The following is a 20596-nucleotide window of genomic DNA, read 5'->3' as shown; positions in this document are numbered from 1 at the left end:
ATATTCCATTAATTTTATGATTATTTGAAATACACACATAATATATTTTTTTGTTAGAAAATTTAAATGATGTAAATAAAATTTCCCCTTGACCTTCCAGATCTTTCCTTCTTATCCCTTTCTCCATGGAGAGTTTTAACCAGTAAAAAAATTGCATTTATCTATATTTTTATGTAATAGAAATAGTTTCACATATGTGGTTTTTTAAAAAAAAATGTACATATTCTTATGAAACTTAATTTTTTCTTTGCATGGGATGTTTCAGAGATTTCCCCCACATCAGTACATATAAGATATATCTAATATTTTATAATTCTTTTATTAAAGCAAATATACATGAAATGCACAGATTTTAATTATAAAGCTGCATTAATTTTTACTTGTATACAGCTATATAAACCATTATCCAGGGCAAGATATGAAATATTTCCATGTCAAAATACAGAACATTTTCAGGGTGCCTGGGTGGCCTTGGTTGAGTATCAGGCTCTTGATTTCAGCTCAGTTCCTGATCTCAGGGTTCTAGGGTCTAGCCCTGCGTTGGGCTTTTCGCACTGCACTTAGCCGGGGGTCTGCTTGTTCTTCTCCCTCCCCTGCTTGTATGTGCTTTTTCTCGAAAATAAATAAATAAAAAATCTTAAAAAAAAAAAAAAAGAACATTTCCATAATCCCAGGAGGGTTTTCTATGCTCTTCCTAGTTCATACCGCCTATACTCTGCTCCTGCCTTACCCTCTCCTCCTGTTCTCCCCTAATTTAGACTGCAGGTACCATAGATCAATTTGCTTGTTCCTGAAGTTTATATGAGTGGAATCATACACCTCTGTGTCTTTTTTTTTTTTCCTTAACACTATGCCTATGAGTTTGACACATTTTTCTGTCACAATAATTTTTTTCTTTTTATTAGTAGTATTTTATTGCATGAATATATAATAAATTATCTATTCTCCTTTTCATGGATATTTGAATAGTTTCTAGTTTTTGACTGCTCCAATGAATATTCTTGTACATGTCTTTTGGTATACATATGTTCTTAATTATCTTGGTTATAAACCTAAGATTTGGAATGATGTTTACCATTAAGATCTTATCCTTGGGTGCCTGGGTTGCTCAGTGGGTTAAGTCTCTGCCTTCGGCTCAGGTCATGATCTCAGGGTCCTGGGATTGAGCCCCACATCCAGGTGCTCTGCTCAGCAGGGAGTCTGCTTTCCCCCTCTCTCTCTGCCTCTGCCTACTTGTGATCTCTCTCTCTCTTTCTCTGTGTCAAATAAATAAATAAAATCTTAAAAAAAAAGTTCTATCCTTAAGATCAGGGATAATATAGCAGTGTTCACTCTCATCACTTCTGTTCAACATTATATTGGATGATACATTTGGGTACATAATGTGCTTTGCTTTAGTTGATATTGCTGGACAGTTTTCCTAAGTAGTTATAATCTATACTTACACTCTGCACTGTATGAGCATTTTAGTTACACTACATGAGGGCCAGCATTTGGCATTGCTATTCTTTTTAAAATGTATCAATTTTGGGGTGGCCTGGGTGGCCTAGTTGGTTAAGTGTCTGCCTTTGGCTCAGGTCATGATCCCAGGGTCCTGGAATTGAACCATATGTTGGACTCCCTGCTTGGTGGGGTGCCTGATTCTCCCTCTCTCTCTGCCTGCTGCTCCCTCTGCTTGTGCTCTCTCTCTCTCTCATTCATTTATTAATTAATAAAATCTTTAAAAAAATAAAATTCATCAATTTTGGTATCTGTGCCGTAGCATTAATTGTTTTTTTTTTAATATTTTATTTATTTATTTGACAGACAGAGAGAGATCACAAGCAGGTAGAGAGACAGAGAGAGGGGGAAGCAGGCTCCCCTCTGAGCAGAGAGCCCAATGTGGGGCTTGATCCCAGGACCCTGGGATCATGACCTGAGCTGAAGGCAGAGGCTTTAACTCACTGAGCCACCCAGGTGCCCCGGCATTAATTGTTTTAATTTAAGTTTCCCTGGTGACTAATGACACTGAGAACCTTATGACATACTTATTAGCCATTTAGATATTCTTGTTTTATGTTCAAAAGTCTTTTGCATATTTTTATTGGATTATCTTTTTTCATTGATTTGTTGAAATACTTTATATATTTGAATGCAGATCATTTGTCAGATACCTGTGTTATGTATATCTCCTCCTAGTCTGTGGATCATGTTTTTATTCTTCTAATGCTGTCTTCTGATGAACTGAAGTTTTTAATTCTAATGTAGTTTAGATTACCAACCTTTTACTTTATAGTTATTTAAAAAATATTTTATTTAAGAAATCTTTGCCTACCCAAAGTTATGAAGATTGTCTCCATTTTTTTCTTTTAATAGTTCTGGTGTTTTTTTTTTTTTTTTTTTTAAGTGAGGTTTATACCCACTGTGGGGCTTGAACTCATGACCCAGAGATCAAGAGTCACATGCTCTCCTGACTGAGCTCACTAGGCATCCCTAATAGTACTTTTATTTTATTTTATTTATTTATTTAAAATTAAAATTATTTATTTTCAGCATATCAGTATTCATTATTTTTTCACCACACCCAGTGCCCCATGTAATCTGTGCCCTCTATAATACCCACCACCTGGTACCCCAACCTCCCACTCCCCCCCCCGACCACTTCAGACCCCTCAGATTGTTTTTCAGAGTCCATAGTCTCTCATGGTTCACCTCCCCTTCCAATTTCCCCCAACTCCCTTCTCCTCTCTAACTCCCCATGTCCTCCATGCTATTTGTTATGCTCCACAAATAAGTGAAACCATATGATAATTTACTCTCTCTGCTTGACCTATTTCACTCAGCATAATCTCTTCTAGTCCCGTCCATGTTGCTACAAAAGTTGGGTATTCATCCTTTCTGATGGAGGCATAATACTCCATAGTGTATATGGACCACATTTTCCTTATCCATTCGTCCGTTGAAGGGCATCTTGGTTCTTTATTTTTTACCTTTCACGTTTAGCTCTTTTATCAAGCCCAGATTAATTTTAGTATATGTAAGATAGGAGCTGACATTAATTTTTTTTCTCTTATGGATATCCACTTGGTTCATTGCCATTGTCAATAGAAAGGACAATGTTCTCTTCACATAACTGTGCTGGCAAATCAGGTGATGGACTATATGTACAATGGCTTGTTCCTGTACCCTCTGTTCTACTCTACTGTTCTATTTATTGCTATACTTTCTTGATTACTATAGCTCTATATTTTTTATGTTTTCTAATATATTTATATTAGTGATATATATGTATCACTTGATACCTGGTTTGTGTAAGATTCCTAACTTCCTTTTTTTTTCTTTTCTTTTTTTTCCCTTTTCTTTTTTTTCCTTTAAGGTTATATTGGCTATTCTAAGTGTCTGGGCATTTTCACAAAATTTTTGAGTCAGCTTGTCAATGTCCATAATAAAACCCTGCTGGGATTTTGATTGGTATTGCATTGAGTATATAGAATCATTTGTGGACAATTGATGTCTTAACAGTATTGGATATTCCAGTCCACAAATATAGGATATGTATATTTATATAAATGTTAGTCATGTTTTTTCCTCAGCATTGTTTTATGGTTTTCAGTATAAATATTATATATATCTTTTATTAGTTTTCTTCTAGATACTTCGTTTTTGATGCTATTATAAGTATATAAGTATATAAATTTAAAGTGTCTAATTGTTTTATTGAATTCAGAAATATAATTGAATTTTGTTATTGGGCTTGAATTCACTAGCCTTGATGAATTCACTTGTTCTAGCATTTGAAAAAATAGGTTCCCATGTAACTTCTGTATACACAATTATATTACCTATGACTCATGCAATTTTACTTTGTCCTTTTCAATATTTAAACTTTTCATTTTTTTCTTACTTTACTATACTGGCTGTAACATTCAGTACAATGCTGAATGTAAGTGGGGATGGTGTACATCCTTGCTTTGTTCCTGATCTTAGAGGGAGAACATTAAATATTTTACCATTCTGTATGCTCTGCTAGCTTTTGGACTCTCATAGATATCCTTTATCAGTTTGAGGAAGTTCCCTTCTAATCTTAGTTTACTGATAGTTTTTATTACAAATGGGTATTGATTGAATTATCATAAAATGCTTTTCTGTGTCTGTTGAGGTAAAGAGTTTTTTCTTATATTTTGTTAAACATGAAATTTGTGATTGATTTTTGAATGTTCCTTTTATTGGCATAAAGTCTTCTTGGTCATGTTTGTATCTTTATATTCTGTTGGGTTCAAGTTGCTGATGTTTAAGATTTTGACATCTATGTTCATGTATTAGATTGGGCTTACTTTTCCTTTCTTGGAATATTTTCAGGTTTTGGAATCCTGTTATAGCTGACCTCACAAAATGAATTGGGACTTTTTTTTTTCTAGGAAACAGTTTGCATATGATTGGAATGATTTCTTCTGATAACTCATTAGTTATTCTAAATTAGTGGCATTTTCTTTGTAGGAAGTTTTAAAAAATGGATTCTATTTCTTTAAGAGTTATAAGATTATGTTTTCCTCTCACGTGAGTTTCAAGGAATTTGTCTTTTTCAAATGAGTTGTCAAATGTCTTTACTTAAGGACTTTTTAGTTAGCTTTTTTCCTTGATTTCTAGTTTAATTTCACAGTGGTCAGAGAATATCCTTTATATGATTCCTTATGCTTCCTTATATGATTCTTCTATGCTTTTTGAGACTTGCTTTATGGCCCAGTTTATGGTATGCTTTGTTAAACATTCCGTGTGGACTTTTTAAAAGAGTAATTATTTTGTGGTTGTTGGGTACATGTTCTGTATGTGCTGGTTTGGTCAATTTGGTTATTCACTTGTTCCAATCTTCTTTATCCTTTCTGGCTTCTATGATGGGTAAGAAAGAGTCTATCAATTAGTTTTAATTTTAATTTCTTTCATTATGAAATTTTATTGGTAATGAAATTTCATGTTTAAAGGCCATTAGCATTTCTCTGTGAACTGTTTCATATCTCTTGTGGCTTACCTTTTAACTTTACTTATAATGTGCTTTATTATATTAGAATTAAAAATTTTTATTTTCAAACTTATTACTTATTTTTTTGTGTGTCTTTTGTATTTTGCATTTCTTAAGGTTTCCCTCATAATTATAAGTATATTCACCTATATTTTCTTCTCATACACTTATAATTTATTTTTCATTTACTTTTTTTTAAAGTCTATATACTTTTTTTTTTTTAATTTATCAGAGAGAGAGAGGGAGAGAGAGCGAGCACAGGCAGACAGAATGGCAGGCAGAGGCAGAGGAAGAAGCAGGCTCCCCACTGCGCAAGGAGCCCGATGTGGGACTCGATCCCAGGACGCTGGGATCATGACCCGAGCTGAAGGCAGCGGCTTAACCAACTGAGCCACCCAGGCATCCCTTTCATTTACTTTTTTAATGCATTGTTTTTTTCTGAAATAACCAACAAATTGTCCCTACATAATCTTGAATAATAACAATAATAATAACAATTTTTCATTGGGTGACTGTTACATACCATGCATTGTTATCCTGTAGTTCATATGTATGCAGTCATTTAATTCTCAAAATTACCTTTTTTTTTTTCAAAGATTTTATTTATTTATTTGTGAGAGAGAGAGAGTGAGAGCGAGCACAGGCAGACAGAGTGGAAGGCAGAGTCAGAGGGAGAAGCAGGCTCCCTGCGGAGCAAGTAGCCCAGGACACTGGGATCATGACATGAGCCGAAGGCAGCTGCTTAACCAACTGAGCCACCCAGGCGTCCCTCAAAATTACCTTTTGAGGACACTACTTTTGTCCTCATTTCACAGATAAGGAATCTGAAATACAGAAGATATTTAGTAATTGGCCCAAGGTTACTTTATCAGTCTGGGTCCAAGTAGGAGACAAATCACATGGTAGATTAAATAGGGAATGTTTAATGTACAGAACTGTTAAACAGTAATAGGAGAGTAACTATACAAAGATGGAAAGAGAACTCAAAATGTATTCTAGGGCAGAGGGAGAATACCCAAGTAAGGATAAACTTGGAAGATTTAGACCTTATTGAAGAAGGTGTGGTTGTAGCCCACTGCCTAGCCGAGAAGTTGCTGGGTACACAGGCCACAGTCACTGTGAGACCAAGAACAATCCTGTGGGGCACAAATGAGCTCAGGCTGGTAGGTGGGCACATGGGGGTGAGGAAACTATGTGAATTGAACCTCTGTTGCACAGGGTAAAGACTGGGTTTTTGGCTTACCCAACGGCCCTCTCCCCTTGGGACACTTCACTCTTTGTGCCTATGAGGCTGAGAACGTTTGTGACTCAAGCTGGGCACAGTCCTGTTCTTTCTGGGGCTGTCAGCTATGCTGCTGTAGCCTGAATCAGGAGCTGGAGAAAACATGTGGTGGCCAAATGCTGCAGAAAGCTGCACCTTGAAGGCACTTAGCACCAGGGAATACCATGTGGGCCAAATAGTGAAGAAAAACTGAAGCTCTCCAAGCCTGCCTAAGAAGCCACCTGGTCTTCCTACAGTGTGTCTCCACAGTGCCCTCTACTGTCAAAGCTACCAGTGTGCCAACTGGCAAAGGAAGCATATTTAAAGGGCCCATATCCATTTTCACAGGTCAGGCAGTGAAGGGAGAATTTATAGCTGAGAAGCAATAGATAGCAGGTACAGTTATAAAACAGTCTGACTCCCATCACTCTGTGTTCTTTCTACCTCTCATATAGAGTCTGTCTTTTTCTACTCATTTGAAATACTGTCTATGTCATGTATTAAACATTCAAATGCTTGTGTGGTCTATTCTGGACTTTAGCTTTATTCTGTTCCATTGATGTATTTGTCTGCTTGTGCTCAAACCACACTTTTTAAATTAAGAATAGTTTTTAATAAGAGACGGTATTTTTAAAAAAAAGATTTATTTATTTATTTGACACAGAGAGAGAGATCACAAGTAGGCAGAGAGGCAGGCAGAGAGAGAGGGGGAAGCAGGCTCTTTGCTGAGCAGAAAGCCCGATGTGGGACTTGATACCAGGACCCTAAGATCATGACCTGAGCCGAAGACAGAGGCTTAACCCAAGCGCCCAAGAAATGGTATCTTGAAGGGTGAATACCTCTTCATTTTGACCTCCAAAGTTTTCTTTTCCTGATGAATTTAAGAGTCAACTTGTCATACATCATAGAGATCCTTTTGAAGTTTTGATGCAGAATTTTTAGATTTAAATTTATAACTTAACTGACAGTTATCAAAGTCTTTAAGTATTAGATCATCATATACAGAGATATATTTTAAGAGGAAGTATGTAGATCTGAGCTTTTCCTTTATTCGGTATTTCATATGTTTTTTTGGTGGCATGTTTTTGTTGTTTAGTTAGATAGTTTTGTTTTGAGTTAATATGGTGACCTTAATTTGAGTTTTAATACTCTTTTTATATCCCACTGCTGATTCATTGATTGATTGATATTTTTAATTTTTATTTTGGTACTGATGGTGTCCTGAGAGGCATCCATTGGTTAGTAGTTAAGCGTGTGGTCTCTGGCATTAGCTGCTTCTGTCAAAATCTCAGCACTATGATCTTGGGCAGGTGACTTAACCCTCTGTGTGGATATTTCCTCAGTACTATGAACCTCAAGGTTCATAAGTATACTTATATGATAGAGTTGAGAAGTCAATGAATTAATCTGATATATTTAAGGCTTTGGTATGGGGGTTAGTATATATTAGATACTGAGTTACTTTCACTGTCTTCAGTCATCATCACATTGCCTTATTTGTCATCATTGTAACCATGACTGTTTTTCACACTAATACTGTCCTAGTATTCCTCCCAGATAAGCATCCTCTTCTTGCTTTTCTTCACATTCTGTTTTCCCTCCTGGAAACAATCTGAACCATATTTTAGGTTACAGTCTTGTACATACTTGGCCTCTTCTCCCCACTCTTACTTGATTTGTAGGATATTCTCTTTATTCTGTCTCTCTTGTAGGCGAGATTGAAAAATTTTGGCCATTCATTCCCCCCCTCCCCCCACCACGGTAAACTTGAAGCTGTTTGTAATCATGTTTATTCTTTGGAGGAAATTCAGTTTTTGAAAGTAGATGCCTCATTTTCGGTATCTCTATTCTATTCTGAAATCTATTAACAAGGGACCTAACTTAAATATTAATTATTTCAAATTCAGTCTTTGTTGCTGTAGCATATGACAAAAACATGAGAATGTATGTTTTATATTCTTCTCTCTACTGGATATTCATTTATTTGTTGATTTTATCCATATTATTCATGATAATTAAGCGTTTTCATTAGTATATATAAAAGAAGAGTTTTCTAAGATATTTAAAAGTTGTTTTATTGAAACATCCACAAAACTTAGTGGGAAACCTGAAGATATTTTTCTGACTTCATTTTCTGACAATTTTATTTTTATAGGAATCAAGAATCCAGTCTCAGTTGCAAACAGACTCTTGTGTGAAGGGCAGAAGGGCAAGCTCTCGGCTGGCCGAATTCCTCCCTGGTAACTGCTTTGTTCTGCCTGACTTTCCTTGGGTCTATTGTCTTTGGTGCATGTGGTGTTTGAAGGCTATTTTTATCCACAGAAGGCTGATGTTGGTTACACACCAGCAGTAGCTTGCCTTTGAGAGGAAGACACACTTTGTTCTATAATCTTGGAACATTTTGTACCCTTGATAGAGGTTCAGATGCAATAGAATAATACAGATTAAAGCAGGAAAGAGATCAGAATTAATTTTTGGTTTTGTAGTTGATTACAGAGATGTTTTTGCTGTTCCGAAGTGCACAGTTGGGATCTTTTGTTATGAAACTTTTAAAGTGCAGAGTCCAAACTAATTTTAATTTTGAGATGATCTTAGAATAAAGTACTTAATTTTTCAGTTCTGGAGAAACACATTGTAATGTTAAGATTAGTAAGATTATGTTTTTCTCCAGCATTAATATACAATTTTCATTAAAAAAACTTTGAACTTTTCAAGTATTTATAAATTTAGAGAGAACATTGTAAGAGCCCTCATGAACCTGTCATCCAGCTCCAACAATTAACTGCTTTTGCCCTTTATCTATCTTACTCAGTCTCTTTTTCCTATAGTATTTTTTTAATTAAAAATAATTTTTAGAATTTATTTATTTATTGATTTTAAGCAATCTCCACACCCAGTTGGGGCTCAAACTCATGACCCTGAGATCAAGAGTCCCTCCGACTGAGCCAGCCTGGCACCCCTTTCCTATAGTATTTTAAAGGAAATCCTTGACATGATTTTTTTTTTTTACCCTTAAATAATTTTGTAAATTGCCTGTATGTTTGCAAAATATGGCCATCATTCCACTAGCATGCCTAATAATAATAACAGATATGCTTCAGTGCCAGTGGTACTCAGTATATGTTCAGCATGCCCAGCTGTGAAGGTTACATTAATGTTCCGTGTTGAAAGTTGTCACAACGGTACTATAAGATAATCACTTTGACTGTTATAATTTGAGGTCATAGAAAATAAATTAATATAGTTTTAAAAAGTCTTGAAACCTCTTATCCTAATATACTCAAGTAATTCATTTTAATCATATACTTGTCAGTTGTTTAATTGTAATACTAGAAAGGTTAATCTTAAAAATTTTTGAAGAAATACAATTTTTAATATTTGTGTCTTCAATCAGGAAGGATAAGGAGAAGCAAATCTGAAATTTTGAGATTGTTCATAATGTGTTTGATATCGATAACTTTACTTTTATAACTCTGAAAGTAGGAAAAGTGAATAAGAATTCTTATTTAGACTTTCCTCATAATTTGTGTTAAAGTCATGCTTTTTAACTGTTTTGAAGTCCACTAACCCCAAATTTGCTAAGTTTTGTTTAGAACATACATAGAGTCCTAGTGGATAAGACTTGTTTTTAGGGGAGTAATAGATGTAAAGAGATTATCTCTGGATTTATATTCTCTTCAGTGTTGAATTAAAATGTGACTGTGTTCTTTTACCCATGTTTGCTATTGTACATAAAGCATAATTAACCCTAATTAAACCAATTAGAAGATACATGCCCAGTAGAGAGGGAACAAGGCAGTTGTTTTAGTTGACAAGGAAAATAGCATAAACCTTGTGTAAAGTATTTTAAAGTTTGCCTGCAAATCACCGTAATCCCATTCCCCACACTACTTATAGCATTTATCAAGCTGGTTCTCAAGTTTAGATGGAGGAACAAGTATACAACAATAGTGGACATTTTGAAACAGATCAGAGAGTTAGGCTCATCTGATAGCTGTCCTGATACTTCATAATACTATCATAATTAAAACAGGTTGATTTAGGTATAGGGATCTATATAAAAATATATATAGAAAATATTAGTATTTTATATAGGGATATATAGAAAAAAATCTGTAGGACCAAACAGGAAGTCTAGAAGCGGATCTAGTATAAAATTAAATTTAGTCTATCAAAGTATCATCTCGGGACACCAGAGTGGCTCAGTTGGTTAAGCAGCTGCCTTCCGCTCAGTTCATGATCCCAGCGTCCTGGAATCGAGTCCCGCATCAGGCTCCTTGCTCCGCAGAGAGCCTGCTTCTCCCTCTGCCACTCTGTCTGCCTGTGCGTGCTCTCTCTCCCTCTCTTTCTCTGACAAATAAATAAATAAAAATCTTTAAAAAAAAGTATCTCAAAGCATTGTGGGGAAAAATTATGGTGTATTAAATTATGTTGGGACAGCTGGCTATCTAGTGGATACAGGTTAATTTGAATTCTTGTGTCATGCTGTTCAAAAAAAAATTAAATTCAAACATGAAGGTAAAAAAGCACAATATAAAATTTTTAAGAAAAAATATGAGAGATTGTGTTTATGACTATGGGGTAGCAAAGACCTTATTAAGATGAAAAAATAAGGCTAAATATGGAAACATATGAGAAGTGAAAATGTATAGTTATTTACAACTGAAGATAACATGATCTGAATTCAGACATTATGGCTTTTGAAACTGAGAAAAATTATTTGCAGCATAGTAGCAAAAAAAAAAATTTGTAAACATAGTGTTTAAGAACCATAAAATACGGGATGCCTGGGTGGCTCAGTTGGTTTAGCCACTGCCTTTGGCTCAGGTCATGATCCCAGGGTCCTGGGATCGAATCCTACATCGGACTCCTTGCTCAGCAGGGAACCTGCTTCTTTCTCTGCCTCTGCTTGCCGCTCTGCCTGCTTGTGTTCTCTCTCTCTCTCTCTCTGACAAATAAATAAATAAATAAAATCTTAAAAAAAGAAAAAAAAAGAACTGTAAAATATTAGTAAGACAAGACAACTTAAATTTTAAAAAATTGGTAAATGGTACAAATAGGCACTTTATAGAAAGGAAAATATTGATGGTGTATAAATACACAAAAAGGGGCCCAACTCTAATTAAGGAATTGTGAATTAAAATGATAAGATGATATGTTTATTTCAAAGTAGCAAAATTAATAAAGACTAATGATACCCAGTGTTGAGATTGTGGAGAAACAGTTTCTTTGTACTACTAGTATTGGGAACGTAGACTGATATAACCAGTTGAGAGACATTTTGATATTATTTATTAATGTAAAAATTGAACATGCACATGTTGTGTGCTCCAGCAGTTCTATCTTGGGATAGAACACCTTCACATGTACATAGGAAGACTTCTACAGCACAAGAAGGTTACAGCAACATTACTTGTGGTGTATAAAACTGTAAACAATCTAAATGTCCATCAATGGCTAAGTGAACTATTTTCTAGTCATATTATTAAATAATCTGCAGTATTAGAAAATGGAGAAACATTTATATATAGTAAAATGGGTAGATCTGTATATCGTAGAGGAAAAAAATCAAATTGCCGTATGATACATTCAGTTTAATTTATGTTTTTAAAAAAAATACAAAATAATGCAATATTTATAACCAGGAATACTATTTCCCACCCTCCAGGTTGGGAAATAAGACATTATGAAGAGATTTGAAACTGTCTAGATGGAACCCTTTCTATTGTTATCCTTCCCGTTGTCCACACCCTTACACTTTTTCATGTGTCTGTTGGCCATTTGGATGTCTTTGCAGAAATGTCTGTTCATGTCTCTGCCCTTGCTCCTAGGTAACAGTTGTCCTGATTTTAAACTTCTCTTATTCCCATATATTCCTTCATAGTATTACAACATAGACAGTACTCTAGTTTTTTAAGGCTGTATATAGTATATATTTACAAAGAAGGTCTGGAAAGGTTATCAAACTTACTGTTGTTACTTCTGTGAAGGATGAAGGGAACAAGATGAAGCAGTTTTAAAGGGGACATGTGCAGTATATTTATATTTTACAAAGATAAAATACATGGGAAAAAGTGATGGCCATCTCTCCATTAAAATTATATCATATAGTGGTGCTAACCTTGTCTGAAACTAGCTGTTTCATTTCCTCATGTACATAGTTCTTGAGCTTAATTCTTTGTTTTCAGGTTGTTTTGACCATTTTAGCATTTTGCATTTCCATGTGAATTTTAGAATTAGCCTATTTCTAGAAATAGCCTGATGAAATTTTCATTAGGATTGCAACATGTCCATTTAATAAAGTCTCATTTAGCCTCTCTGACCAGTGTTTTATAGTTTTTCAGTGTACAGGTCTTAAATAGCTTTTATCAAACTTATACTTAAGTATTTCATTCTCTCTTTTTTTTAAAAAAGATTTTTTTATTTGAGAGAGACAGTGAGCACATGAATGTGGGGAGGGGCAGGAGGAAAGGGAGAAACAGACTCCTTGCTGAGCCCATGCTCAGGAGCCTGATGCAGGATTTGATCTCAGGACCCTGAGATCATGACCTGAGCCAAAACCAAGAGTCAGCTGCTTAACTGACTGCACCACCCAGGCACCCCAAGTATTTCATTCTTTTTGATAGTATGATAAATTATATGTATAATATGTGTTAATTTCTAGTTGTTTATTGCCAATATAGAAATATGATTATTTTATTACATTGATATTCTTTCCTGGGAATTTGCTAAATTCATTTGTTTTATAGTATCTTTTTGTAGATTTTTAAAGATTTTCTACATAGACAATAATTTCTTTTGAGAATAAAAATTGTTTTATTTCTTCCTCTCTAATCTGGGCTCCTTTAATTAATTTCCTTTTCTTTATTACAGAGGCTAGGAGCTCCAATGCTAGGTGGAGTAGAAATGTGAGAATGAAAAAAAATGTGAGAGTGGGCGTTTGTGCCTTGTTTGTGATCTTAGAGTAGAAGCGTTTGGTCTTTTACCCTTAAGTATGGTAGTTGCTGAATGCTGAAGGTTTATCATAGATATTCTTTTTTTTTTTTTTTAAAGATTTTATTTATTTATTTTACAGAGAGAAATCACAAGTAGATGGAGAGGCAGGCAGAGAGAGAGAGAGAAAGAGAGAGAGGGAAGCAGGCTCCCTGCTGAGCAGAGAGCCCGATGTGGGGCTCGATCCCAGGACCCTGAGATCATGACCTGAGCCGAAGGCAGCGGCTTAACCCACTGAGCCACCCAGGCGCCCCTATCATAGATATTCTTTATTATACTGAGAAAGTCCCCTTCTTACTGTTCTGAGAGTTTTTAGTAGGAATGAGTGTTGTACTTTCTCAAATGCCTTTCTGCATCTAATAAGATGGTGTTATAATTTTTCTATTTGGTCAGTCAGCAATTGGTTGATTTTCAACTATTAAAGCAACAATTGCTTTCCTGGGATAAATTCTACTTGGTCATTATGTATTATCCTTTTGATATATTGTCAGATCCAATTTGCTAAGATTTTGTAAAGAATTTTTGTATCTCATATATTATGAGATATATTGGTCTGCACTTTTCTTGTAATGTCTTTGTTTGGATTTACTTTGCATCTTGGATATGAAGGGAAATATACTTTTATCAAATTTGGAAAATTTGTTGGCTATTAATTCTTCAGATATTTTTTCTGATTCCTCTTTCTATCCTTCAGGACTCCAATTGCATGTATATTTGACTTGTACTCCTACAGATCACTAGTAAATTATTTACTTTTTCCATTCATTTTTCTCTTTTGTTTTGTTTTGAATAATTTCCATTGCTGTTTTCAAGTTTATTATTTTTCTACAATATCTAATCACTTGTTAATCCCATCAACTTTATTTTTCATGTCTGACATTGTAGACATCTTCAGAAATTTGATTTTGTTGCCACTTAAAAAAGTGTCTTCTGTATATCTACTTAACATGCTTATTTGTTTGTTTATTTATTTATTTGGTAGGTCATTTATTTATTTACTTTTTATTAACAAGTATTATTTGTTTCAGGGGAACAGATCTGTGATTCATCAGTCTTACACAATTCACAGCACTCACCACAGCACATATCCTCTCCAGTGTCCTTCACTTCACTATCCCATCCCTCTCACTCTCCTCCACTCCAGCAATTGTTTGTTTCCTTAGATTAAGAATCTCTTATGGTTTGTCTCCCTCTTTGGTTTTGTCTTGTTTCATTTTTTCCTCCCTTCCTCTATGATGCTCTGTCTTGTTTCTCAAATTCATCAAATCAGTGAGATCATATGATAATTGTCTGTCTCTGATTGACTTAATTTCACTTAGTATAATACCCTCTAGTTCCATCCATGTCATTGCAAATGGCAAGATTTTTTTTTTTTTTTCCCTGATGGCTACATAATATTCCATTGTATATATACACCGCATCTTTGTTATCCACTCAGTTGTTGATGGACATCTAAGCTCTTTGCATAGTTTGGCTATTGTGGACATTGCTACTATAAACATTGGGGAGCACGTGCCCCTTTAGGTCACTACATTTGTATTTTTGGGGTAAATACTAAGTAGTGCAATTGCTGGGTCATAGGGTAGCTCTATTTTCAACTTTTTGAGGAACCTCCATACTGTTTTACAGAGTGGCTGCCCCAGCTTGCATTCCCACCAAAAATGAAGGAGGGTTCCCCATTCTCTGCATCCTTGCCAACACCCGTCATTTCCCGACTTGCTAATTTTAGCCTGGTATGAGGTGGTATCTCACTGTGGTTTTAATTTGTATTTCCCTGATGCCGAGTGATGTGGAGCACTTTTTCATGTGTCTGTTGGCCATTTGGGTGTCTTTGCAGAAATGTCTGTTCTTGTCCTCTGCCCGTTTCTTGATTGGATTATTTGTTCTTTGGGTGTTGAGTTTGTAAGTTCTTTATGGATTTTGGATACTAGCCCTTTATCTAATACATCATTTGCAAATATCTTCTCCCATTTTGTCTGTTGTGTTTTGGTCTTGTTGACCGTTTCCTTTGCTGTGCAAAACCTTTTGATCTAGATGAAGTCCTAATAGTTCATTTTTGCCTTTGCTTCCCTTGTCTCTGATGATGTTTCTAGGAAGAAGTTGCTGCAGCTGAGGTTGAACAGGTTGCTGCCTGTGTTGTCCCCAAGGATTTTGATGGATTCCTGTTTCGAATTTAGGTCTTTCATCCATATTGAGTCTGTTTTTGTGGATGGTTTAAGGAAATGGTCCAGTTTCATTTTGCATGTGGCTGTCCAATTTTCCCAACACCATTTGTTGGAGAGATTGTCTTTTTGCTATTGGACATTCTTTCCTGCTTTGTTGAAGATCGGTCCATTTCTGGGCTCTCTATTCTGTTCCATTGATCTATGAGACTCTTTTACTGTTAGTACCATACTGTCTTAGTGATTGCAGCTTTGTAAACAGAGCTTGAAGTCTGGAATTGTGATGCCACCAGCTTTGCTTTTTCAACATTCCTTTGGCTGTTTGGGGTCTTTCTGGTTCCATATAAATTTTAGGATTATTTATCCCATGTCTTTGAAAAAAGTTGATGGTATTTTGGTAGGAATTGAATTAAATGTGTGGATTGCTCTAGGTAGCGTAGACATTTTCACAGTATTTGTTCTTTCAATCCACGAGTATGGAACATTTTTCCATTTCCTTGTGTCTTCCTCAACTTCTTCCGTGAGTATTCTGTAGTTTCCTGAGTACAGATTCTTTGCCTCATTGTTTAGATTTATTCCTAGGTATCTTATGGTTTGGGGTACAATTGTAAATTGGATTAACTGTTTAATTTCTCTTTCTTTGTCTTGTTATTAGTGTATAGAAATGCAGCTGATTTCTGTGTGTTGATTTTATATCCTGACACTTTACTGAATTCCTGTATGAGTTCTAGCAGTTTTAGAGTGAAATCTTTGGATTTTTCACATCAAGTATCATATCATCTGCAGAGTGAGAGCTTGACTACTTCTTTGTTGATTCAGATGCATTTTATTTGTTTTTGTTGTCTGATTGCTGAGGCTAGGACTCCTAGTACTATCTTAATTAGCAGTGGTGATAGTGGACATCCTGCTCTGTTCTTGACATTAGGGGAAAAGCTCTCAGTTTTTTTCCCAGTTGAGAATGGTATTCACTGTGGGTTTTTCATAGATAGCTTTTTTGATACTGACATATGTTCCCTCTGTCCCTACACTGTGAAGAGTTTTGACCAAGAAAGGATGCTGTATTTTGTCAACTGCTTTTCTGCATCTATTGAGAGTATCATACGGTTTTTGTTCTTTCTTTTATTAATGTATTGTATCACATTGATTGATTTGTGGATGTTGAACCAACCTTGCAGCCCAGGAATAAATCCCACTTGGTCGTGGTGAGTAATCTTTTTAATGTACTGTTGGATCCTATTGGCTAATATTTTGGTGAGAATTTTTGCATCCTTTTTCACTGGGGATATTGGTCTGCAATTATCTTTTTTAATGGGATCTTTGACTGGTTTGGGGATCAAGGTAAGGTAGCCTCATAAAATGAGTTTGGAAGTTGTCCTTCCATTCCTTTTTTTTGGAACAGTTTCAGAAGAATAGGTATTAATTCTGCTTTAAATGTTTGGTAGAATTTCCCTGGGAAGCCATCTGGCCCTGGGCTCTTGTTTGTTGGGAGATTTTTGATTACTACAATTTTCTTATTGGTTATTGGTCTGTTTAGGTTTTCTTTTTCTTCCCGGTTTGGTTGGTAGTTTATACATCTCTAGGAATGCATCTGTTTCTTCCAGATTGTCTAATTTGCTGGCATATAGTTGTTCATAATATGTTCTTATAATTGTTTGTATTTCTTTGGTGTTGATTGTGATCTCTCTTCTTTCATTCATGATTTTATTAATTTGGGTCCTTTCTCTTTTCTTTCTGATAAGTCTGGCAAGGGGTTTATCACTCTTACTAAAAAGAACCAGCTTCTAGTTTCATTGGTATGTTCTACTGTTTTTTTGGTTTCTATTTTACTGATTTCTGCTCTGATCTTTATTATTTCTCTTCTCCTGCTGGGTTTAGGCTGTATTTGCTGTTCTTTCTCTAGTTCCTTTAGGTGTAGTGTTAGGTTGTGTATTTCAGACCCTTCTTGTTTCTTGAGAAAGGCTTGTATATATATTGCTACAGACTTTCCTCTTAGGACTGCCTCTACTGCATCCCAAGATATTGAACAGTTGTGTTTTCATTTTCATTTGTTCCTATGAAATTTTAAATTCTTCTTTTTATTCCTGGTTGACCCATTCATTCTTTAGGAGGATGCTCTTTAGTCTCCATGTATTTGAGTTGTTTCCAATTCTCCTCTTTGATTGAGTTCAAGTTTCAAAGCATTGTGGTAGGAAAATATGCAGTCTTTGGGTACTGGTTGAGACCTGATTTGTGACCCAGATGTGATCTATTCTGGAGAGTGCTCCATGTGCGCTAGAGAAGAATGTGTATTCTATTGCTTTGGGAAGGAATGTTCTGAATATATCTGTGCTGTCCATCTGGTCCAGTGTGTCATTTAAAGCCTTTATTTCTTGTTGATCTTTTGCTCAGATGAACTGTCCGTTTCAGTGAGGGGAGTGTTAAAGTCCCCTACTATTATTATATTATTGTCGATGTGTTTCTTTGATTTTGTTATTAATTGGTTTATATAGTTGGCTACTCCGATGTTAGGGGCATAGATATTAAACGAAATAACATCTAAAGATGTTAGATATTGTTGGACAGATACTTTATGCCCTTCCTCATCTCTTATTGTAGTCTTTGGTTTAAAATATAATTTGTCTGATATAAGGATTGCCACCCCAGTTTTCTTTTGATGTCCATTAGCATGGTAAATGGTTTTCCACCCCCTCACTTTAAATCTGGAGATGTCTTTGAGTTAAAATGAGTATTGCAGACAGCATATTGATGGGTCTTATTTTTTTATTTTTATAATTTTTTATTTTTTATAAACATATATTTTTATCCCCAGGGGTACAGGTCTGTGAATCACCAGGTTTACACACTTCACAACACTCACCAAAGCACATACCCTCCCCAATGTCCATAATCCCACCCCCTTCTTCCAAACTCCCTCCTCCCAGCAACCCTCAGTTTGTTTTGTGAGATTAAGAGTCACTTATGGTTTGTCTCCCTCCCAATCCCATCTTGTTTCATTTATTCTTCTCCTACCCACTTAAGCCCCCATGTTGCATCACCACTTCCTCATATCAGGGAGATCATATGATAGTTGTCTTTCTCTGCTTGACTTATTTCGCTAAGCATGATACGCTCTGGTTCCATCCATGTTGTCGCAAATGGCAAGATTTCATTTCTTTTGATGGCTGCATAGTATTCCATTGTGTATATATACCACATCTTCTTGATCCATTCATCTGTTGATGGACAACTAGGTTCTTTCCATAGTTTGGCTATTGTGGACATTGCTGCTATAAACATTCGGGTGCATGTGTCCCTTTGGATCACCACATTTGTATCTTTAGGGTAAATACCCAGTAGTGCAATTGCTGGGTCATAGGGCAGTTCTATTTTCAACATTTTGAGGAACCTCCATGCTGTTTTCCAGAGTGGCTGCACCAGCTTGCATTCCCACCAACAGTGTAGGAGGGTTCCCCTTTCTCCGCATCCTCGCCAGCATCTGTCATTTCCTGACTTGTTGATTTTAGCCATTCTGACTGGTGTGAGGTGATATCTCATTGTGGTTTTGATTTGTATTTCCCTGATGCCGAGTGATATGGAGCACTTTTTCATGTGTCTGTTGGCCATCTGGATGTCTTCTTTGCAGAAATGTCTGTTCATGTCCTCTGCCCATTTCTTGATTGGATTATTTGTTCTTTGGGTGTTGAGTTTGCTAAGTTCTTTATAGATTCTGGACACTAGTCCTTTATCTGATATGTCGTTTGCAAATATCTTCTCCCATTCTGTCAGTTGTCTTTTGGTTTTGTTAACTGTTTCCTTTGCTGTGCAAAAGCTTTTGATCTTGATGAAATCCCAATAGTTCATTTTTGCCCTTGCTTCCCTTGCCTTTGGCGTTGTTCCTAGGAAGATGTTGCTGCGGCTGAGGTCGAAGAGGTTGCTGCCTGTGTTCTCCTCAAGGATTTTGATGGATTCCTTTCTCATATTGAGGTCCTTCATCCATTTTGAGTCTATTTTTGTGTGTGGTGTAAGGAAATGGTCCAATTTCATTTTTCTGCATGTGGCTGTCCAATTTTCCCAGCACCATTTATTGAAGAGGCTGTCTTTTTTCCATTGGACATTCTTTCCTGCTTTGTCGAAGATTAGTTGACCGTAGAGTTGAGGGTCTATTTCTGGGCTCTCTATTCTGTTCCATTGATCTATGTGTCTGTTTTTGTGCCAGTACCATGCTGTCTTGATGATGACAGCTTTGTAATAGAGCTTGAAGTCCGGAATTGTGATGCCACCAACGTTGGCTTTCTTTTTCAATATCCCTTTGGCTATTCGAGGTCTTTTCTGGTTCCATATAAATTTTAGAATTATTTGTTTCATTTCTTTGAAAAAGATGGATGGTACTTTGATAGGAATTGCATTAAATGTGTAGATTGCTTTAGGTAGCATAGACATTTTCACAATATTTATTCTTCCAATCCAGGAGCATGGAACATTTTTCCATTTCTTTGTGTCTTCCTCAATTTCTTTCATGAGTATTTTATAGTTTTCTGAGTATAGATTCTGTGCCTCTTTGGTTAGGTTTATTCCTAGGTATCTTATGGTTTTGGGTGCAGTTGTAAATGGGATTGACTCCTTAATTTCTCTTTCTTCTGTCTTGCTGTTGGTGTAGAGAAATGCAACTGATTTCTGTGCATTGATTTTATATCCTGACACTTTACTGAATTTCCTGTATAAGTTCTAGCAGTTTTGGAGTGGAGTCTTTTGGGTTTTCCACATATAGTATCATATCATCTGCGAAGAGTGATAATTTGACTTCTTTGCCGATTTGGATGCCTTTAATTTCCTTTTGTTGTCTGATTGCTGAGGCTAGGACCTCTAGTACTATGTTGAATAGCAGTGGTGATAATGGACATCCCTGCCGTGTTCTTGACCTTAGCGGAAAAGCTTTCAGTTTTTCTCCATTGAGAATGATATTTGCAGTGGGTTTTCCATAGATGGCTTTGATGATATTGAGGTATGTGCCCTCTATCCCTACACTTTGAAGAGTTTTGATCAGGAAGGGATGCTGTACTTTGTCAAATGCTTTTTCAGCATCTATTGAGAGTATCATATGGTTCTGGTTCTTTCTTTTATTGATGTGTTGTATCACATTGAGTGATTTGCGGATGTTGAACCAACCTTGCAGCCCTGGAATAAATCCCACTTGGTCGTGGTGAA

At 35.8% G+C, this 20596-nt stretch overlaps 1 protein-coding gene across 12 annotated transcripts in view; it reads left to right on the top strand.

Moving 5' to 3' along the window:
* Positions 1–20596, top strand: part of TASP1 (taspase 1) — a 281144-nt gene that overhangs the window by 38982 nt on the left and 221566 nt on the right. For all 12 annotated transcript variants that reach the window (XR_199566.3, XR_006606287.1, XR_006606286.1 and 9 more), the window contains one exon: positions 8413–8497. Coding sequence is in view for 6 of the 12 variants with exons in the window: in XM_045078421.1 (XP_044934356.1) it covers positions 8413–8497 (85 nt within the window). In the remaining 6 variants the exon portion in view is untranslated. The remainder of the gene's footprint in view (positions 1–8412; positions 8498–20596) is intronic.

This window comes from Mustela putorius, unplaced genomic scaffold, assembly GCF_011764305.1.
Source record: "Mustela putorius furo isolate JIRA1106 unplaced genomic scaffold, ASM1176430v1.1 tig00000253_pilon_pilon_pilon, whole genome shotgun sequence".
In the NCBI taxonomy this organism is placed as follows: Eukaryota; Metazoa; Chordata; class Mammalia; order Carnivora; family Mustelidae; genus Mustela; species Mustela putorius.
Note: the sequence above shows the minus strand (reverse complement) of the source record. Positions and strands in the feature narration are given on the sequence as shown.